General features: G+C 43.8%; 1 protein-coding gene across 1 annotated transcript in view; it reads right to left on the bottom strand.

Annotated features, from left to right (window-relative positions):
- The window catches only part of dus1l (dihydrouridine synthase 1-like), a 165,206-nt gene extending 142,178 nt beyond the window's left edge, over positions 1-23,028 (bottom strand). The window contains exons 1-2 of the mRNA XM_084329603.1: positions 22,976-23,028; positions 20,703-20,953 (exon numbers count right to left, since the gene is read on the bottom strand). Coding sequence (XP_084185729.1) covers positions 20,703-20,939 — 237 coding nt within the window. The 5' untranslated portion in view covers positions 20,940-20,953; positions 22,976-23,028. The remainder of the gene's footprint in view (positions 1-20,702; positions 20,954-22,975) is intronic.
- Positions 23,029-23,453: the final 425 nt, after the last annotated feature.

Below are 23,453 nucleotides of genomic sequence, written 5' to 3'. Positions count from 1 at the left end.
CCAATCCTATCGTTCTGTTGTGAGGAGGATAATCAGACATAAAACGTACCATAAAACTCCACCGCATGACATCACCCAGAGGAGCAGTGTTATGTGTGGGGTCTGTGTGTGCCTTGATCAGGCGTTCCTAGTGTGATGTGTTATGTCTAGCTGTAGTTCCCTGTACTGGTTTTGTAGTCCTTATCGTTTCCCCTTCCAGGTGTACCCATTGGTAATCAACCCAGGTGTGTCTCGTCTCGTCATTCCCTCATGTATAAGTGTTTTGCCTTCCCCTGTGTCGGATGCTGATCCTGTCTGTGCAGTTATGTGTCATTACTTTATATTCCCTTTTGTTCAAACCATGGTAATTATTAATTAAATATTCTTTGTTGGTTATTTTGGCTACCGTCTCCTTATTATGTTACATTGACCAGACATCGAGCCTTCTTACAGTCAATGGTAACGTAATATATGGGGGCTCGTGCCAAACTGATTTGAGCAGAAATTTGGTGTTTACCGCTGAGCATAATCCACACTTTGAAATATGGTTGACAGGGTCGTGTGTGTGGCCCATGTTTTATACCCTCTTGTTAAATAATTCTCCAATAGGGAGCGTTTTCATCCAGCTAGGGCAGCTGGACCATTTTCTATGGTTCCTTCCTTCGCCTGGTTGGCATACCGTCTATGCTGGTCGGGGTGTTAGGAAAACCCTGTCAGGCTCCTCCTAGGCCGGCGTATGTCAGCGTTAGTTATATAGGGGTTTTTATAGTGAGGGATGGAAACGTTTAAGGGATGGGCTTTAGATTTTTAGTAGTGCTGTCAATCGATTAAAATATTTAACTCGTTTAATCGCATGATTGTCCATAGTTAACTCGCGATTAATCGCAAATTAATCGCTTTTTTTTTTTATTAAATTTTTTTTCTACCTTAAACAGATCTTTTTCAAGTTCCAAGTTGTAATACTCTTATCACCATGCGAATCAACAAATGCTTGCTTTGTGCAGCCATTTAACACAAAAGGATGACCCTCATGCATTGCAAATTTGCATCAAATTCAAAGCAGAGTGATGCACAAAATAACTTAAAAGAAAATAATAATTTAAAACAATGAATAAAGTATGCATGAAATAATAGGGGAAAGAAAACGTTAGGAACTTGTTACATTCACCCACACAAGGGCTGAGTAATCACACCCCCCCCCCCCTCTCTCACACACACACACTCTCCCAGCTCTCTTTCACTCTTGCCCCTTCCTCATCTCTCTCACCCCCCTCTCTCTTTATATCTCACACACACACACTTCAGAAACAAACATAGTATCAATGAGAGCATCAATAATACACCTGAGTGAAGTCTAGTAAAAAAAAATTAAAAAATGTCTTTATTTAATCGTGAGTTAAAAAAAATAGTGCCGTTAATAGAATCGGGCGATAACGCGTTAATACCGCGTTAACTTTGACAGCCTTAATTTTTTGTTAAACACACGTCATTTGTTAATTGCTTGTGAATATTTTTAAGTGTGGATGCTTAACAGGGTAATACCTTTGCTATTTAGTGTATAGTTGTAGTGTTTAGCGATTGGGGTTGGGACGATCCTAAACACTGCAGTAGTGGAGCGATGGCCAGAGCAGCGTTTCCGTTAGCCGGTAATTACCGGTATTTGACCGGCAAAATCTGTTGAAGTCCGACATATTTAATCTCTCCGGTCTTAATGTCCGGTGAAAATAATTCCCTGAGTCTAAGCACAATTTGATTATTTGAATTGTATTAAAATAGGCTAAAATTAAATAGCCTATGCGATGAACGAAACAATCATTACATTTGTTTCATCGTTGCTTCTAATAATGACAACGACGTTGTCAGCGAGAGCTTAGTGCTGGGTGTGCGAACTTTTGTGAAGCTGCAGAGCCGGAGCAGCAGCAGCACAATGCAGTACTCCAGCAGTACTCCAATTCAGCCATTTTCAATTCAATGTTGGGTGGGGGGCGCTGCTGTGCGGTCCCCAGAAAAGAGCCAATAACAGCTGAATCTGCTGCTCTGCATCGACATACTCTCGCAAATAAGTCATTGGGAGGTGGAGAGAGAGAGAGTCGTCACGCAAACCCACGATAATGTTGCCGTCTCTCTCTGCCAAATTTCTCAGTTCTTCGCTTGATATAATTAATACAAATGTCCAATATAACGGAATTCGTTAGCTCATAAAAATGTGATTATAACAGACTGTTGTTTATTAATGTCGGGCGACTGCCCACAGACACCTATTTGATTTAAAGTCGGCAGCAGCACGAGTCTCGGGACTTATTTTATTTGGAATATAATGACTTTATACGCAAAAGTAGCCTAGTTTTAAGTAAAACTATTATAAATCTACATGCCTTGATGATGTCATTCTTTTGTTTTGTTGTCATTCTTTTGCCTATCAATTGTTTTTAAGCTCAATAAACTCTGACCGGAATTTCTCTCATTTGACCGGTAGATTGAAATCTACCGGACATTGAGGCCGGCAACAATTTTTTCTAACGGAAACCCTGGGCCAGAGTCATTGGGAACAGACTGTACAGACATTTAGGGTGAAGCCATAAATTTGTGTATATATTAGTTGTTTGTCATACTCGCTGTTCTGTTTCATGCTAGCTTCCGCTCAGCGTCATATTGCATATATCTCGCTTCAGCGTATATACACTGAATAATTTCAAAATGTACCTTTACAGTTTACATACCAACATCCGTCTGACCACACCCCCATCTGCTGCCTACATAAGCAGGGGTGGGGCCACACACTCATCTCCTTCTCAAATTTCATCCACAAGATAGTGCCTGTATACCAATCACTTGGCGAGGATAAGAAAGTATTAGCTGGAGAAAGGAAAACAGAAGAACAAGGAGATACGTTGACATTATATCTTTATTTTCTCTCTCACTATTTTCGAGAAAATACGGCGATATTGTCTTCGTCACTGGAGTGTCTGGAAGATGATGATCATTCTGACCTCCACCGGCTTTTTCGTATTAGGGGCTCGCGCCGCTGATATACTCCCCAACTGCAGTCCTCCTTGCTGCGGCTGGATGGGTATTGGCCCTCCGGTCATACAGCTGGACTGTGGGAGGCACCGGCTGTTGTGAGAGCTGGGTGCTTCCGTGTTGGGTAAGTACTGTTTTGCTTGCGAGCGCTAGTTGTCTGTTAACGCTTGGGGGTTAGCTGAAAATTTTACGAAAGCCGACCCCGGACTAGGGTCCTCTGTTCGGCTTCTTAAGCGGCGGACGGAGGATCTTGGTCTGACGCCCATGATGGTCAACCTAGTGGGCCGCGACCGAGACCTGGTTAAAACCCGGGATTCTCTGGACGAGCGGATGCTTCTCTGTCCCGTGCAGGCCCCATCTTTCACATGAATGTGGAAGTACACCCTAACGAGGAAATGTGGGCATGGAGCTTCGTTATCGGAAGATCCATGCTCAAGTCGGCTGCAGCCCGGATGGGATTTGTGCCGGCTCCGCTGTATGTCTGGTAAATCACAGTTGAAAACTGTGTTGACATTTATTTTTCTCTTCCCTCTTAGGATGGGGAGGGACTCAGGCGGTGGCCTGTCTGAAGTGTGGCTTATTATGTCGTTGTGTACAGTTCAGGTGATAGCTGCTTAGCTGGCGTGCTAGTTTGTGGCCTACTGTGTTAGCCAGTCAGCTGTTAGCTGCGGCGCTAGCTTGTTGTGTTCACTAGGCTAGTAAACATTAGCTTGTTGCTATCAGTCGGACGGCTGTTAGCTTAATGCTACACTGTTGAAACGTTACTGTGACTATAACATGCCTTAAACACTCTGACTACGACGTCATCTTTGACAGAGGATGTTAGTCGACCCTACACCCGGGTGCCAGTGCCAGCGAGGACTTCGTCAACATGGAGAACGGCGGCTGGGTGGCGTAGCGGACATACCCTCGTCACCAACGCAGGAGATGCTGGGTTCAACTCGGTGTCCCGTTAACCAGTGTTGCTGTTCTCTCGGCCTGCGCTCAGGGTGAAGGTAGGAGTCCTGACCGGACTTTAAACACTTCTTCTTTTCTTCCCTTCTAAATGTTTTGTAATAACGATGTTTCCAAAACATGTGTTGCTACAATACATTGAGGATACGACGCGTGTTGTGTGTGAATTGTCTTGTCACTGGTATAGCTTCTATCTCCATAGTGAATCGGCGTTGTTTTTTTACATGTGTAAAAATGAACTGGTTGGTTGTGATGAGAACATGTGTGTGGGAGCTATTAACTATTTTTACATTTATTTAATATATTTATTTGTTATGTGATTTTGTAGTATTAATTTGTTTACGGCCATATTATTTAAGTTATTATGAGTCGCAGCTAAATGCTTTTACTTTGAAGGGGTTCTGGGCAATTGGGAAGCACAGCTGGGTGTATTTAGGTAATTAGAGTCAATAGCACAGTGGGCATCAGGGAAGGTATATGGTTTTTATCAGCGTCAGGAGATCATATAGTTTCAAACATAATTTTTCTGTATTCTTTGATTAACAGACAATAAATGCCACAAAACTGTCAAATGCTGTCTGGACAATGGACTTCCTGATCTGCGTGAGATTCGCTGCCCTGGTGCTTCAGTGGCTTTTTAGTTTTTATTAGTTGTTGTTGACAAATAGCCACTACAATGTGTTCATGTAACGTTGTAACGTGGGTGAACTCACAACTAAGAGGGTTAGTAATAACCTGTGAAGCTATGCTTAGTGACATGTGATTGAGGAATGAATCTTTTTCTCAGCCTGTGATGACAATGAACAGCATGTTCACACATTAACAGAGGTGCCTGTTCACCTTGGCCGTATCAAGGGTAAGATAGGAGGGGTGACCCCCCGGTTTCCCTGGGGCTTCCCCCCCCTCCTCTCAGACATGTTGTTTACAATATATTGTGTCACTGTGTTTGTGGGGATACGATGTAACCCTCAGCTTAAGTTGCTGGGGTTGTGCTTTCGCTTGAGAAACAATTTTTTCCTAAAGAAAAGGTTGTTTGGTCACTTATCATGTGTGCTTAGCAAGGTCTGTGGCCATTACATAATCGAGGACTTGTGTCTTCTCTCGTTATGAAAAACGGCGTTCCTCTGTAGTAAGAGTGTACTTGTGCCATTTTTTGTTGTGATGAAGGGTTGTGTGTGTCGTTGTGATCTACAACTGGGTTAGGTTTGGTCCACAGAAGCACATGTGTAAGTCTGGACCGGGGCTCTTAAAAGGGCCCTCTCTGTTCTGTGTTTTTTTCTTGGTAAAACTCAGATAGCAGGTTAGCACATGAGCTATGTGAAGCTGTTAATGCTTCATGTAGCAGGCTATGACTGGGTCATGGCTCTACTTTGTCATTACATCGTATTAGGGGCGAGGGGTCGTAAAGGGGTGAACTGGTAATCCTTTCCTCCCCTTTTCTGATTGGTCAGGGGTTAAAACCCCCTGTCCTTCAAGGTTCCTGTCACGTTGCTGTTCGGCACGTTACAGGGTAAGGGGGGGGGGGGGGGGGGGGGGGGGAGTTTCCTGGTCCCACGCCCTGAAAGATTGGGCGTGTGCACCGCGGAAATTCCCCCGCCATAGAGTAATGTCACTGAGCGTGTCTCTATTGGTAAGACTTCCGTGAGTTGTTCAGGTCCATGTTATGGATCTGTTTCAGGGAGTTGTCAGAGCTCCTCCTCACGAAGCTCCTCTTCAGGGAGAAGTGCCTTCTGTGAGTTCGGACTCTCCTTCCCAGTGAGGGAGCCTCCTCAGAGTTTCAGAGCCTCCTCCTCAGATTGTCAAGGTGAGTAGAACTTCAAAAAAGGAGTTCTGCTCTATTGTGTGTGTATTCGATTCAATTCGATTATTGAGTGTGTATTGGTTCAGTGCCTCCTCCTCGGAGAGCCCTAACCCAAGTGTTACATAGCTCAATGTTGCAATATTTCTTTTCAATCTATACAGCTCGCGTGGGAAGTCTCTCTGGGGATTCCCGTCTCCTCCCTGTGGCGAGGGTGGCGGGATGTAAAAATGAAAACAATTTTTACCCTCAGCTGCGTCACGTGGGATTCATGTCAGTCTGTTTCTTTCTTTTTTAAATAAAAAGAGGAAAGAATGTGAAGCACGACGGCTCCTTGTCGTTCTCCCAGGCGACTTGGAGGAACAATGTCTGGTGTCTTGTTAGACTATCCATTGATGTGTTTGGGTCTCGACTAGGGATGGGTACCGAATTCGGTACTTTTGAGGTACCGAACCGAAACACGTCGGTACTACCGAGTATCGATTCAAGTGAGATACCAAAAAAAAAATAAAAAAAAATTACTTTTTTCTTTTCATGTCAACGTTCACACGCACAATATATGCTTACCTAGGATTTGACTTGATTCAACAACAAAGCAGTCGGAGCAATGGCAAGCCGAAAACGGTCGAAACTGTAGTTATTTGAAGTTTGGATTTTTTACGACTGAGGTAGGTAAATTCAATTTCTTGAGACTAAAGTACAGAAAAAAGGTACCGTTGGGTACCGGTATCGATTCACAGGTACCGGTACCGTATCGGTTCAAATGTGAAAGGTACCCATCCCTAGTCTCGACGCGTACATGGTGCTGGCTCGGGGTGTTTCTGATAAGAATCACGCAGGGGGCTAGTACGCCTTGTTTGCTCGTTATTAAAACAGCGTTTTTATAGGGCAACTGGGATGGAATTTGTCTCTTCCGAGCGCCAGTTTACTAGGTTGTCTCGATGAATTCTCGTTCATATCTGGGGGATGTTAATGGAATAGATCAGAACATAGGTAGAGGGGTCTCACGCCCTTGGGGTGGGCCACTGAGCGACACGCATATCGACACGCATACCTACCCCCTCTCCTGGAGTGGGCATGTGGGCGTGGTTAGGGCACGGGACTGGTTCTGGTCGCGCTGGTCCAGGTCAGTTAACCCGTTGTCCGCCGGGGACGCAGATCTGCTGTTCTGGTACCCTGAGGGACTTGTGCTTTTTTCAGGGGGAAAAATGCCGGGTCGGCCCGGGTGTCACAGGGTTAGGCGTTATGGAGACCCTTGTTGGGTACACGTTGTACCTGGCACTATCATGAAGGGGCTGATTCTCCTTTCTTTTCACTCCTCTCTCACGCATGGCGAAGAGGGGGCTGTTGGGGTGGTCTTTTGGACCTCCTCTGGTAACCCTGTGTGCTTCCCGAGCCGCCGGGCCCGGTCCGAAGTAGTGTTTCGTCGACCCGTAGGCCTGGAATAAACCCTTTTTGAAAACTGAAACACTTGTACTGCGGTATAGCCAGTGTATACCCGCAGGTGTGTTTGAGTTTTTTCTTGAGGGGTTATAGGAACAACCACCGCATGTGGTACCAAGAGGGTGGTTGATTCTCTGGTGTGTTGGAGCAGAGTCAACTCCCGGGTTACCCGGTTGAGTGTGCCCCTGCACGTTCATGACGTCTGCCAATCGTGTCAGCCTTCTCTGCCTCGACCCCTCTGGGTCGGGGTTTTTTGGTGTAGGCTTTGTCATGGTGCGCAACAATGCCAGCATACGCCCCTTCCGCCGGGGTGCTGTTTTCAGTTGACCCCTTTGGCGCCTGTCTCGCCCGCAGTGCTCCAGGCTCTGGTCTAAAGCCTGCTGCCTGGTTTAAGGGATCGCACCCTCTGGGGTCGTCTCCCTGGTGCGCTGCCTGCTTCCGTTATGGTTAGCCTTTTGAGTGCTTCAAGTTACGGCCATGCTGACTGCCTGTGTTGCAGGGTCAGTGTGCCAGGTGGCGTACTAGTGGGGGGGATGACCCGCTCTTGGAGGGGCCCTGTCCGAATACGCTGGCGATGTGGGGGGCGGTGTCACTAAGTGACCGCCTGGTGAGGTCTTGATGCCTGGCGCCATTGACCTCTCCGGGCCCCCTTTTTCCGGGGGATCCAGTCCCTTCAGTGGGTCTGGGTCTTCCTTCGCGCTCCGCTGCTACGGCCTTGCCACGGGGTTGAGTTTGCTCTTGACCCCGTGATTTTGGGGGCAGTAACGAGGTTTGTTCCTTCCGTTCGTTCCCTGGTGGCATGTGGGTTGTGCGTGTGCGTAGTCGTGGGGTCAAGCCACGGTCTGCTCACCATGTGCGTTGAGTTGCTCGAGTTCCTCTTCGCACGGTCGGATCCGTCTCCCTCCCGTCCTCCAATAGGGAGGGTATCCCTCCATTAAGGAGGGTCGGGGGGCTCGGTCCTCCCCGGTTCTGATGGTTGTGGGGGGCCTCAGTGGGGTACATCTGTCGAGCTTCTAGCTCCCGCTCAGCTCCTGTTATGCAATATGACGCTGAGCAGAAGCTAAAATGAAACAGAACGTAAGGTTATGTATATAACCAAGTTCTGTGAATGCTAGTGACGCTCAGCGTCTAGGCGCCTTGATCTTTCATTGTGGTGAAATTTGTTGGGAAGGAGATGAGTGTGTGGCCCCACCCCTGCTTATGTAGGCAGCAGATGGGGGTGTGGTCAGACGGATGTTGGTATGTAAAGTAGGGGTGGACGGTATAAACGGTATACGGTATAAATTTTCTCTACGGTATGGATTTTGACTATACCGTGTAACCGGTAGCGCAGCTCTAAAATAGCAATGACGTCATGTAACCACAGCGCGACTATTTCAATCGCATTTGCCCCTAAAAATAGATAGAATTAGTCATAGATAATAGATATGTGCAAACTGGAAAAAGTTATCTAGGAGGCTTCGCGCAGTGGGCGTGTCAACACGCAATTGTCATTTCATAATAAACACATATCACCACGGCGCACAGCAAGTTTCAATTTCAGTTCCTGGCATTTTTAACCAGTGGAGAAAGGTAAGAGATGTCCCTATCGTTTTTCTTATATGAATTATTCTACGTTAATAAAACATACCGGGTGATCAACTACAGTTTGCTGTAAACATTATGATATGCGTGTAGTGTTATGATAACGACGGCTGCAGCGGGAGCCGGGAGGACGGCGTGCAGCAGTGGATTTGCGAATAGCATGCAGCTGCAGAGCCGCAGAGCCAGCGGCGCTTTCAGGTCTCACAGGCCCGCTCAACAGCGCCCCCCACCCAACGGCTGAAAGCTGTGACCAGACCTGAAAGCGCCGCTGGCTCTGCGGCTCTGCAGCTACATATGCTTCTAGCAAAATCCAGCATCCAGCCCGGCTGTTTGCAATGGGAGCAGCACGGACTCTGGACTTATTTTATTTGGAATATAATGACTTTATACGCAAAAGTAGCCTAGTTTTAAGTTAAAATATTATAAATCTACATGCCTTGAGGATGTCATTCTTTATATAGCCTGCCTATCAGGCAAAAAAAATTATTCTAACGGAAACACTGATACCGTGATATATACCGTTACCGTCTATGCTTCAAATTATACCGTGATATAAATTTTAGACCATACCGTCCACCCCTAATGTAAAGGTACATTTTGAAATTATTCAGTGTATATCCGCTGAAGCGAGATATATGCAATATGACGCTGAGCGTCACTAGCATTCACAGAACTTGGTTATATACATAACCTTACGGTAGGAGTGGTTCTTTTTTTTGTTTTCTTCCTCCCCCTGTTTTTCCGAGTTGTGCGACGGTACTAGGGCAAAAATGCCTGTGAAGTTGTGTGGATTAATGCACTAAGGATTAATTGTCGGGGATAACGGACCACTATGGTGTTAAGCTGGTCCCGGCAATGAAAAAACAGCAGCAGAGGCTGGCGCTGGTTGAGGCTTTGACCACCCAGGACGTTCTCGAGTGCTCTGTGTGCGACCCTGGGGAGGAGGAGGAGGTAGTCACAGGTGACCCGGTTTCTGCGAACCAGTTAGTGCTGAGGAAGATGGAACTGGAGTTTAAGTTCGAGCAATTAAAACATGCAGAGCGGTATCAGTGAGCTGGATGCAATCCTACCTGGAGGGGAGAGAACGGTACACTAACCCCCCCCAGTGAGCTGTGGTGTTCCACAAGGAAGCATACTAGGACCTTTACTGTTCCTAATTTATGCAAATGACATGTCATCAGCTTGTGACTGCAACTTGTTCCTGTTCGTAGTGTGGAATAATATATTGATTCCCCAACTCTCATGTAAAGACACCCCCCTCCCCTCCCCTTTGTCCCCTATCCTGTGTCCCCCCCCACCCCCCACCCATTTGACCTATCAAATGGGACCCCCTCCTCCCCCTTTTAACTATATAGGGCTCCATCCAACAGCATTCTTGATCTCTACCTGGGTCATTTCAGCTGATCACCTAGGGCGAGAGCCTCAGCCATTCTCTCCCTAAATACTATGTGTATATTTCTATCTGTCTGGTTAATAAACCTTGTTATTAACTGGGCCTCAGTTGACTGAGAACGTTCTTCAGGATATCCACAATATCCCACAGCAGACAGCTGGTCTCTGACAGGGACAAGTTGCAGGTTTAAAAAGCCCTCAGCTCAGAACTCTGTAGAATCTGATGACAAACTATCATTACACCTGGGTAAAACAGAGTCCATTCTCTTCGGATCAAATAACAAACTCAGCAAGGCCAACGGCTTCCCTGTTACAGTTGGGGACATTATTGTCATAAGGAAAGATGGGATGCACCGAATGGGAAATTCTTGGCCGAAACCGATACCGAAAATAGGAAACAGTTGGCCGAAAACCGAATGCCGAAAATGATTCATAGAATAGAATTTTTTTTACCAATGTTGTTCAGCTACCTGATTATGGAAAAATATATGATTATGGCAAAACTTAACTTAAATAATAAATAATCACTATTATGGGTCTTTTTGTATCACAAACAGTACTGTATTTGCAAATCTGGTATGTCATAAATGTATAGATGTAGCAGTACTGTCTATCTGTATGTCATGTATGTCATATATGTCCTGATTAATTGAAAATGGGGGACCCTGATGTAAACAAGACGAAAGTCTTTCTCTGGTCTGCATCCCCTTAACAATTGTGTGTATTGAGCTGTACTGTATTGTACCCATTCTGCAATCTGTTAATAAAGTTTTCAATCAATCAATCAGAGAGAGAGAGAGAGAGAGAGAGAGAGAGAGAGAGAGAGAGAGAGAGAGAGAGAGAGAGAGAGAGAGAGAGAGAGAGAGAGAGAGAGAGAGAGAGAGAGAGAGAGAGTGAGAGAGAGAGAGAGAGAGAGGCGGCACCTTTCTAGTCCCCAGATGAACGCGCTCTCTTGACTTTGGCACAGTAGACGCGCGACAGACAGCGTCAATGTGAGAAACACAATCCCTCCCCCTCTCGCTCTGAATAATATGCATATTAGATCACTCAGTGATTAACCGCGACGGGCATATAGTAAATAAGGATAAAGCATGTTAAAGACATAGAAACAGCAGGGCTCGAGACTAACGATGTCCCGTCGTCCCGGGGACGATCAAATATTGATTTGGGACGAACAGAAATCTTTGCTGGGACGCAACCGGGACGGAGAGGATTTTATTTTTCACAGGAAATGTCAATTGGCCGACTGTCAGTGCGCGCATATATTGCTGTCAAATGGTGAATGTCTCGTGCTGACTAAGTTCACTGAAGTCTAAACGTAGCGTGATTTGCCAAATCCAATGACTATCTCCGCCTCCCAACGCAGCGATACGCTAATCCAGCATCAAGTTCCTACCCACCTCTCCTCAGCCAGTCGCGCTGCAGCAGCGTCACACCCCAAATGAATCTTGCATCGAAAAAGAAAAACGTGTTAACAGGTGAGGGAAATCTCTCTTACCTAGGCTTTCTCCACTGGTATTTAACCCTGGTTGACACAGTGAATGACAGCTGGTAATTGACAGTCGCACGGCACGAGACCACTGTACAAGAACCGCGGAAATATCAGAATGTTATAAAAAAAAAAAAAAACGTGCGCTATACTGTGGCATGTGGCATCCTCTCAGTGAAGAGAGCACCGCAAACATGCTGCGCTATTTGAAGAGGATAAACACAGACCCAAAATGACCAACAGGGAACTGCATCCAGCAATACTACCCCCGAGTCTAAGGTGAGGACACATTTAAATCACAGAAGTGTAATGTTAGTCTATTGGAACTGTATACAGTTATCGACGCGTTCTAGTTATAGCTGCTTATTGCTAGCTAACGTTACTGACTAACGTATCAGACTGCCACTGATTAATCCATAGTTCACACTATTTTATTCTTATTTTTAATATTATTATATTGTTATTCCTATTTTAGTCCTATTGACCTAAATGTTTATTGTTGTTCAATGTGAGCGATACATAGTCTGCTCTGTAGTGCCGAATTTCCCTCGGGATTATTAAAGGATTTCTATTCGATTCTATACTAACACCAGGGTTTCCGTTAGAAAAAATTGTTGCCGGTCTCCGTGACCTGCAAGATTTCAACTACCGGACAAATGAGATTAATTCCGGTCATAGTTTATTGAGCTTTAAAAAAATTGATAGGCAGGCTATATAAAGAATGTCATCCTCAAGGCATGTAGATTTATAATATTATTACTTAAAACTAGGCTACTTTTGCGTATACAGTCATTAATATATTCCAAATAAAATAAGTCCCTCGATACTCCGTCTCCGTGCTGCTGCTGACTTGAAATAAAATAGACCGCGTATGTGGCAGTCGGTCCGACAATAAACAGCAGTCTGTTATAATCACATTTTTATGAGCTAACGAATTCCGTTATATTGGACATTTGTATTAATTATATCAAGCGAAGAACTGAGAAAGCAGAGAGACTGCAACATTATCGTGGTTTGCGTGACTACTCTCTCCACCTCAATGTCACGCGGTCGAAAAGGGCGCTTGTCTATTGGACAGTGGAAATGTGTGTGTGGCTGCGATCCTGTGTGTGCGCGCGCGCGTGTGTGTGTGTCTGGGTGTGTACTGCGGAGCCCAGATCAGCGGAGCCGAGTTTTGACATGGCATTGATCCATTGTTCTATTGAAGCACATTACCACCATCCTCTCGCTAAACATTATTATTATTATAAATTATTATTTATTATTATTAGACCACGGTGTTTTTATGAGTGCCCACAAGTAGCCGTTTTAATAATATAATAAGCCGCGCGCCTCGGTAATAATAATAAGCCGCGTTTTTTCTTCCTTCTTCCCAAGATGCACAGACATAGATAGATAGATAGATAGATAGAGAGAGAGAGAGATAGATAGATAGATAGATAGATAGATAGATAGAGAGATTAGATGCAGTGTGCTTGTTTTGCAGTGAGTGCTGCGAGCAGTGGTAATAATAATCACTTCCTATATTTGGTTCGCGTTTGGTCCGATGAAGCGAACCGAGACCTATGTTTTTAAAGCTCTCGCTGACAACGTCGTTGTCATTATTAGAAACAACGAGGAAACAAATGTAATGATCGTTTCGTTCATCGCATAGGCTATTTAATTTTAGCCTATTTTAATACAATTCAAATAATCAAATTGTGCTTAGACTCAGGGAATTATTTTCACCGGACATTAAGACCGGAGAAATTAAATATGTCGGACTTCAAGAGATTTTGCCGGACAAATACCGGTAATTACCGGCTAACGGAAACGCTGACTAACACGTAATGTTAGTTTAAACTACCATTGCGAGTTAATTGGCATAACGTTACATTTATCTAAACGAACGCGGAGAAATAGACGACAGGCTATAGGCAAACTTCACTTCAGCTACACAATGAATCCATATTCAGTGAGGAGGGCCCGCTGGAATTTAGCAGCAATTATCAATATCGACCAGGAGGACAGCGCGATCTAAGGGACATGTTTCATTACTAGTCAAGTGTCATTACTTTAGTTATCAAAGGTGGAATCTCTGGACGCAATGACATTATGTAGTTTAAAGCTAAACTACGTTTTTCTTTCTTGTTAGAAGAGGGATAACTTATTCAGTTAGATTTGATTTGATCTTTATTTATCTCTAACATTTTCAACCATAAACACACATTTGTAATAACAAAAAAAACTAAAACGAAATAAAATACATTTAAATATATTTTCCTATGGAAGGAATAATCAACATGGCTCCAATTGGTTGACTATAACAGCACCGTGACCAAATATCCCTATACTAGCACCTTGTTAAACACTTTTTTTTTATATTTATTTTTAATCATAATTATTCTTGTGAAATCTTTCCACCATGGGAGCCTTTTGACTAAATCAATTTATTCTCCCCTTCTCTGAATGGTGTTTCTTATGGCAATAACAACTATAGACGACAAAACCAAAGTAAAGAAACTACATTTGATTTTTGGGACGGTTACATTCACTTTGGGACGGTTATAATTGTATTTCGGGACGGTTCTGGGACGGTGGTGAAAAAAGTTAGTCTGGAGCCCTGCTCCCGAGTCCCAAGAGGAGTATCACGCAGGACTGAAGAGCTCACAGCGCGCATGTAATGACTGAATCCGCGTTTTGATGACATCATCACAACAACACGCGTTAGGTTACAGGTTGTTTCTGTTTCGGTGAAAAAACTCTTTCGGCCAAAAGCCGAAAGGCCATTTTTGGCCATTTTCGGCCGAAAACTTTCGGTGGCCGAAATTTCGGTGCATCCCTCAAATGACCTACCTGGGTTCCATCCTAGAGGCAAATATTTCATGTGACAAAATGGCAACCAATGTAATCAAAAAAGTCAACCAACGAACAAGATTCTTGTACCGGATCTCCTCTCTGGTAAACAAGAATACCTTGAAGACTCTAACAGGAGCACTCATTCAGCACTCATTCAAGAAGACTATGCTTGCACCCCATGGTACCAAAGCACCTCAAAGGCCCTTAAAACAAGGCTACAAACATCACAAAACAAACTGTTCAGACTACTGCTTGGGCTTAACTAGGGCTGAACGATTAATCGATTTTAAATCAAAATCGCGATTTGAAATGATGCAATTAGCAAATCGCAAAAAAAAATGTTTTTTTTTTTTTTTTTTTTAACCAGGAAGTCCCATTGAGATACAAGATCTCCTTTGCAAGTTGTTGTTATTGTTGTAGGAACAGTTTGGGAGAGGGAGGTAAGGGGTTTTAGATTGTGTGTTGTGAAGTTTAGACTTCAGAGAGGGAGAGTAAAGTACAGAAAAAAAGGTACCGTTGGGTACCGGTGTCGATTCCCAGGTAAAAAGAAACATTTTCAGGCTCGGTGTCCCGAACAGACCCACGTGTAGGCCAGATGCAAGCCACATTTTACAATAAACCTCTGTGGGGCTGCTTAAAAAAAATTATTATGATCGCAAATTTAATCGCAATCGCAATATCTGTCAGAAAAATCGCAATTAGATTATTTCCCAAAATCGCGCAGCCCTAGGCTTAACTCACAAAACCCACCTTACCCTGCACATTTTGACAACCTAAGATGGCTTAGAGTAGAGCAGGGGTTCCCAAAGTGGGAGCCGCCGCGGGGGGGTCGCCAGATGATCAAAAAAAGAAATAAAAAAAATGTAATGCAGTCAGGCCACTGAACTTAGAAGCAGGCCAGGTCGCCTGATAACTTTTACCAATGGATTTCCAGTTCCGCGTTCGCGTTCTGCGATCTGATTGGCCACTGACGTTTCTGGTCGTGTGACATCTGCGCCAATCATGTTAAAAAGAAATCCGGTGTGGGTGGATTGGGATGAAGGGCATTTGTTTTTACTGTAGGCTCCTCCCGTTTTGCCAGTACTGTGGTCAGTGGCGGCTCGCCACTAGGGGTGCTCGGGCGCCGACCCCCCTGGTTAACCCTGGTTAAAAGAGAGATGAACAAGAAATATTTTTTTTTGTTTTTTGTTTTATAGCCCTATAAATAATATAAACATGTTTAACACTATGGGTGCCGGCCAGAAATCCGGAAAATGACTGTGGATTGCCAGCGCTATTTGTCTATGGAGAAATTCCCCTTCTTTGCAGGGCTATAACTTTTTAAATTCTATTGCTACATTGCCATTATTAGGGCCCATTCAAAGTCCTATATGTATTGTCCATTGTGTAGCAACGTTAAACTTTTTCATTCACATATTCATAGTAAAGTATGGTCTAATGTATAAGTATGTTTTCATCTCTTTCTGCAGCTTTCTCCAGAACGTGATATATAGCCCCAAATGCATTATATTGATGATGAAATACAGTTTGATGGCAATCGGGGCGATATAAAAAATTTCAATTGGACGTACTTCTAGAATGATCTACGTATGATCTGATGATGACCGGATGGGCGGGGGATCGTTTATAATTCATCTAGTGTGGGTGATATGTTCATCATAACAGTTTATATGGAATACGATCAAAAATAACGCTGAATCTTAACGTATCCTCCTCGCGCCGTTGGGCGATGAGCGTGGAACAGTCATTTACCTATTATGGTATGTAGAAATATCGGGTCCATTTCCAGCTTGTATAATAGTTAGGGATGCACCGATATGAAAATTGGCCGCCGATACCGATACCGATTGTTCAACTAACACTATCGGCCGATACCGATACCGATATTTGTATATTTGTATATAAGTATTTGTAAAAAAAAAAAAAAAAAAAAAAAAATTAATGAAACTACTGTATATTTGTATGTGTATGTTTGTATTTGTAGGCCTCTTTACTTACTTAAAAAAAGGAAACATCAAGAAATATGTTTATGGTATCACTATCTCTCTCCCAGTATCGTCTTGCGGCCTGCAGAGGGATACTATTTTCTCAACCAGAGCTTTCAACCAATGCAATGGAACCATTCTTGCGGCCTGCAGCGGGATACTATTCTCTCAACCAGAGCTTTCAACCAATGCAATGGAACCATTTTGATTGACAGTCGATTCTGCCAATTACGCCACACCGCTAGCACCCACCTCCCGCTTGCCGACCAATCGGCAAGCGTTTATAAATTTTTCTACTTCCGGGCATGCCGCCATTGTTCTGTTTGCGAGAGCAGAACACACTTAACGTAGCTACGTTAGCTGCCCGGCCCGCCGACCGGCGCTCCACGCATGACCAAATGAGACATAATGATTTTACTGCAACAAATGTTATAATAAAACAAAGCCTTTCTATACATTTGTCTGGTTGAAAACTTTATTAACAGATTGCAGAATGTGTAGTTGGGTACGGAATGAGCAACGGAATGGAACCGAGCTATGAACGGACTAACGGAGTAATGCCTTGTTTACTGCTATGTTCGGGTAAATAATATGCTTGTTATTGAACGTGTAACACTTCATTTTAACAGCAGATACTTTCTTCAATGCCATCTTCCCGAGAGAGGGTGTTGCGGGGAGTTGTGTTATTAATAGCATTGAACAGCTAACCGAAAGCTAGCGTTAACTATTGTTAAAGGTTTAGCCATAACGTTACCTTGGCTAAAGTTGGGGGTATTCATAATGCAGCAATAATGACTGCAGACCTGCAAGCAAATTACAGTAAGTTGACAAAGGAGTATTCCAACGCAAATCACATTTTCACCAGTAACGTTAGTCTTGCATCTAATAGCTAATAACGTAGCTACGTTAGCTGCCCGGCCCGCCGACCGGCGCTCCACGCATGACCAAATGAGACATAATGATTTTACTGCAACAAATGTTATAATAAAACAAAGCCTTTCTATACATTTGTCTGGTTGAAAACTTTATTAACAGATTGCAGAATGTGTAGTTGGGTACGGAATGAGCAACGGAATGGAACCGAGCTAATGAACGGACTCGGAGTAATGCCTTGCTGCTATGGGTAATAATAATATGCTGATGTTATTGTCCGTGTAACACTAACTATATAACGCTAATGCCACAAAACGAATGCCTTGTTAATCATAAGTAGTTACTTTGATGCAGTAGATTGTGTGTGTGTGTGGGGGACGGCGGGCGTTGTGCAGGTAGGTCTTGAGTGAACTTTTGACGCTACACAAATTGATGGGTATTTATCGCGACTAACAAGGCACTTATCGGCCGATACCGATACCCGACCGATATATCGGTGCACCCCTAATAATAGTATATATGTCCAAATCATGTTGTTTATCGAGTTATTGGCAATCGATCGCTATGTATTGTGTCGAGATCGAGTCCCGGGAGCCAAACAGAGTGCCCGGAAGTAATATGGCCGACCAGCACAACCTCCATAGCACTTCCTGTTTGGCGATTGCGCCGATCGGCCACCAGATGGCGCTCCTGAACCGCCAGAGAGCTCAGTGGGTCCTCCTGGTGGATCTCAGGCCAGCGGAGGGGAAATATGAATCCGATCGCAGATTTTTGTAACTTGAGCATGGCCGGGAATGACGCTGTAAAGCGTTTCCCGGCAGTCAAAGTGTTAAAATGAATAATATTTACTCATTTTAAGTATGTTTGTGTTTCCAATGCACAATATAACGTTAATAATATCAAATATAAATAATCGTTTTCCTGAACAGGAAGTGACTCACGTTCCGTTACCGTAGCCGCATTTCTCCTAGCCTTATTTCTCTCGTCTCGGGCTAGACGCAATAGCGCTCTGAGTGCGCGTGCACGCTGTGCACTGTTTCATCGCTGTATCCGTCGCAGCCAATCAGTGCGTAACGCGCTGTGCGTTGAAATATGATGTTTATGATGGAAGCCGGGCGCGATTTGAAGCGGTCTAAGCCAGCAGCCTTAGCAGCGTCTATAATTTCCGTAGCCGCATTTCGCGGAGACGCTCTCTGATTGGCCGACGTCAGTTTTTTTTTCGTAGCCGCATTTCGCGGAGACGCTCTCTGATTGGCCGACGCCAGTTTCTGTTGTAGCTGTTGTGTAACTTGTGTTGTTGTGATGCAGCTATTTGTCTTAGAGCGTGACGGCAAGTTCTTTCGACGGTTAAGCTTAGGCACTCTTTCAAAATTGGTTAAGGTTAGAGTTTGTCTTAGAGCATGGCGATAGAACGCCAGGTAGTTTGCAGTCTGTTCGACGCGGAAATGGGCAAAGAAATCATCACAGTACTTGTGTTGTGTGGTGCTAAGCTAACACTTGGCTAACAAGAAGCTATAATATGGCGGATGCAGTCTGGACAGTGGTCTGGATATACATCAACAGTCTGGGACTGTGGGACAGTGGATTATACACTTTATCAAGCCCTCCTGCCCTGGACGTTTAAACTAAACAGTGAGTCTCTCTCTCTCGCTCTCTCTCGCTCTCTCAACACAGCGATGCTGTGTTCCTGTGTCTCCGAGAAATGCGGCTACGGAAAGTATTGACGGTGCTGCCTTGCTGAGATGATAATAGCGCTTCAAAACGCGCTGCTGTGTTGTGAACTATAACATTAATTTCGCTGCTGCTGATGCATAATGTATGAATGAATGAATGGTGAGTTGTTTAAAATGACAACATATACATGTGTTAATTATTTTATTAGATTGATCCGAGAGACAGAGAGAGAGATTGCTCCAGAGCATTTATTAACGTTACATTTTCAACTCGACCTAACGTGAACCCTCTGCGACCACCAGGGTTTCCGTTAGAAAAAATTGTTGCCGGTCTCAGGGTCTGGTAGATTTAAATCTACCGGTCAAATGAGAGAAATTCCGGTAAGAGTTTATTGAGCTTAAAAATAATTGACATCCTCAAGGCATGTAGATTTATAATATTTTAACTTAAAACTAGGCTACTTTTGCGTATACAATCATTATATTCCAAATAAAATAAGTCCAGGCACTTCGGATGTATATTTTTTTGTATTATCTCTTTTTACTACACAGTTCTGTATATCTGTTTGTCGTGTATGTCATGAATGTCATGATGAATTGAAAATGGGGGACCCCGATGTAAACAAGACGAAAGTCTTTTTCTGGTCTGCATCCTCTTAGCAGTTTGTTTTGTATTGAGCCATACTGTATTGTACCCATTCTGCAATCTGTTAATAAAGTTTTCAATAAATCAATCAATCAATCTACAACTGGGCCGCCTTTTGCTTTTTCCAAATCCAACTGTGCAAAAATGCTTCCGCATTCGTCACCGGAGGTACCGTAGTGGCGTGCGGTAATGCGCCTTTCATTTTCCTTCACGCAGCGCCCAGCGGCGGCGTGCTCGCTCAGGTGCGTGCGTGCGCCGGCGTGCTCGCGAGGTGCTCGCGCATGAGATCCCGCCTTAACAATATATATAAGTCACCGCCCCTTATTCAGTATCCAGAAATAGCTCAATTGGCAAGACTGCATGGCTGTGGATCCTACGGCTCGTTTGCTGGCGAGTTCGAATCCCATCAAATATTTTTTTTTTAACGTGATTATTTTTTTAACGTGTATTCTTTCGCCGGTTAAGGTTAGGCATGGTTAAGGTTAAGGTTAAGGTTAGGCATTGTTTCGGAGTTGGTTAAGGTTAGAACGGTTAAGTTTAGGCGCTGTTAAGGAGCTGGTTAAGGTTAGAGTTTGTCAAAGAGAATGGCAATATTCTTTCTATGGTTAAGGTTAGGCATGGTTAAGGTTAAGGTTAAGGTTAGGCATTGTTTCGGAGTTGGTTAAGGTTAGAACGGTTAAGTTTAGGCGCTGTTAAGGAGCTGGTTAAGGTTAGAGTTTGTCAAAGAGAATGGCAATAGACAGCCTATTTCCGCGCGACAGCTCCCAAAGCGGGCCTGAAAAGAAAGGCGCTTTACCGTAGTGGCGTGCGGTGACGAATGCTTCCGCATTTTTGCACTGTTGGATTTGGAAAAAGCCACACGCAACTGGGCCATGGCTGGCCTCATTATCACTCAAGAGACTAACAATTACAGAATCATCTGCAAATTTGACGATGTGTCTATTGGAATGTTGACTTCTACAATCATATACAGGATATACAAGAGTGGGGGTAAAGAACACAACCATATGTGTGTGTGTCTCTTTACCTGTGTGATGAGGGGTCTGTCTTCAGAGCAAACCTCATTGTAGAGGTTGTCCCTCCGGTAGTTGGCATCACGCACGAACACCTGTGCATGCAGCATGGGCGTGTAACAGAGCTGGGCGCCGTGACGACGGCACAGCAGGCGCCAGGCGAGCTCACTCTGGTCCACCATGGGCGCCACCACAAAACGTGCCTGCTTCAGGGTGCTTTTCCAGAACTCAAAGCCTTGGAGCTTGGCCATCACAGCTGCCTGCGCTATCCGAGAGAGAGAGTGATCTGTGATTTCCACCGCAATTTCTAAATGTTAAGATATTGTTTATTTAAATGTATTTTTAAACATTCAAAATTGCAGCGCAAAACACAACTGTTTAAAGGGGAACACCACCTGAATGAATAGCCATCAGGCTGTCTCCCCCGTTCCCCCCATGGTCTCATGTTCCTTTGTTTTTGTTTCTTTGTTGTTTTGTTTTGTTTCTTTGCTTTCGTCTCTTTGTTTGTACCCCTGCTCCCGACTACTGTCAGCGACTTCGGGTTATTGAGAAGCGCTATATAAATTAAATGAATTATTATTATTATTATTATTAATTCCAATGTTATTTCCACAGCCCAGGAAAGTTCAATCAATATTTTAATTGGGAACATGAGCTCCTCTCTCTCATGAAGCCAGAAACCGGAGATCAAACTTGTGATGTCATCAAGTATAAAAGTGTGAAGCTGCTCACACTGTGTTCGAGCCAATCAGCAATAGTACATGAAATTTATTTTTCAATAGGATACTGTGGGTTGAAGTCCCTGATACTGTGGGTTAAATTAATTAAAGGCCCTGTGATCATAAATCACTAAAGCAAATTGAATGTGCATAATGCTTCATGTTTTGATTTGTGACTACTGTCTTTAATGGGACAATTTGAGCTACAGATGTGCATCGGTGGTAGTCAAGCCGTAAACAAGAAGGCCTATTGGAGGATGTCTGTTTTGTTCTTGTTTTTGTTTTTCGTTGTCTATTCTGGTGTTTTAGCTCATTTCTTATGTTTTTTTTCAGTACTGTATTTGCAAATCTGGTATGTCATAAATGTATAGATGTAGCAGTACGGTCTATCTGTATGTCGTGTGTGTGACGTCATATATGTTATGATGAATTGAAAATGGGGGACCCTGATGTAAACAAGACGAAAGTCTTTCTCTGGTCTGCATCCCCTTAACAATTGTATGTACTACTGTACCTGGCCCACTGTACTGTACCCATTCTGCAATCTGTTAATACAGTTTTCAATCAATCAATAAATGCGGCCATACTAGGCACTCCCGTGAGTAGCATGGCTGTTGAATGCTAGTCTTTCACCTTTGACATATCTAGCTTTGGCATGGATTGATTGTTTAGATCACATGAAAACCTCTTTGAATAAGAAAAATATTTGTTAATCACAAAGTGAGGCCAATTGGACAATAAACGCACCTGGCTCATCAATCAAAGTGTTCATGTGATAATACTGCTGTGTTTGGCACGCCGTCATCCCGTCGCGTACACAACATGTGGAAGTACGACATGTAGCCCGTGAATCTCGTGGAAAGGTGGAGATATTACTAAATAAATGTTCTGCCAGAATTGATTGATTGAAAATTGTATTAACAGATTGCAGAATGGGTACTTTCGTCTTGTTTACATCAGGGTCCCCCATCTTCAACTCATAATGTCAACGCGATTGCGATTTGATACTATGACAACAAGAGTTGACGCCTAGTTCACACAGAGCGCGACAAATTAGAATGCCACAGGGGTGAAACCCCCTCAACAAATTGCATTGAGCGTTTTATGGCTGTATCTGGAATACATGCAATGCATGGAATGTCATTCTAGGGCTATGGAGTCTGGCGAGAGGGTCCAGCACAGGGCTGCCTCTCTCATAGTAGCTGAGCTAACGTTGCCTCAGATCAGAGATGGACCACTAGCCCAAGTACCTGCCTGGGTATGCGTGTGTTAACTAACACCAAATCATTTGCTAGTTTTATCCAAACGTGACAATGGTTCTCACTCACTGGCTAGCTATTTCCTGGTAATGTGTGTAGGCTAGTACATAAAACATTTTAATCCATCCATGCTGTATCGACTAGCTAAGCTAGCTAACGCTATAACGTCACAGGCAGTTGACATGGGGCACATGCCGACAAGACACAGCCCATTCCCAAAATAAAGAAATCGACTTCGCGAGCAAATACAAAAACTCTTTGATTTTCTATTCTATGCCGAAACAAGGATTTCACGAATAATTGGTTTACCTGTTCTAAAAGTGTGGAATTTACTATCGTGTTTCCCTGCCGCAGTAGTTTCCAAATTGGTGTAACAGTTAAATATCACCGACAGGAAACAGACTAACAAATCTAGGTAGGTTCGTGTGTGAATCAATAGGGGGTATCTGCAGAGCCGCAGAGCCAGGCTGGACGGGTTGGAGGCGGTCTGGACAAGTATTAGTGGTCTGGACAAGTATTTGCACTACTGCGCACCATTTTCAACTTCACTTTCGTCTCGTTTAAGGTACATAGACAGTAATGTTACATCTAGACATTTATGACATGTAATAATAGAGTAAACTTGTAAATAGACAGTAATGTTACATGGACATACACAAAAATATAAGAGAAATAGTAACAATGTTTAATAAAACTAATAGTGTAGAGGTAAGGATTACTGTAGGTAGGCATAGGTTTTTATAGGCCTGCTTCTGCTGCAGAAGCCAGGTTCTATGGTGTAATAGTT

Source organism: Notolepis coatsorum (genome assembly GCF_963971535.1).
Source record: "Notolepis coatsorum genome assembly, chromosome: 14".
NCBI lineage: Eukaryota > Metazoa > Chordata > Actinopteri > Aulopiformes > Paralepididae > Notolepis > Notolepis coatsorum.
Note: the sequence above shows the minus strand (reverse complement) of the source record. Positions and strands in the feature narration are given on the sequence as shown.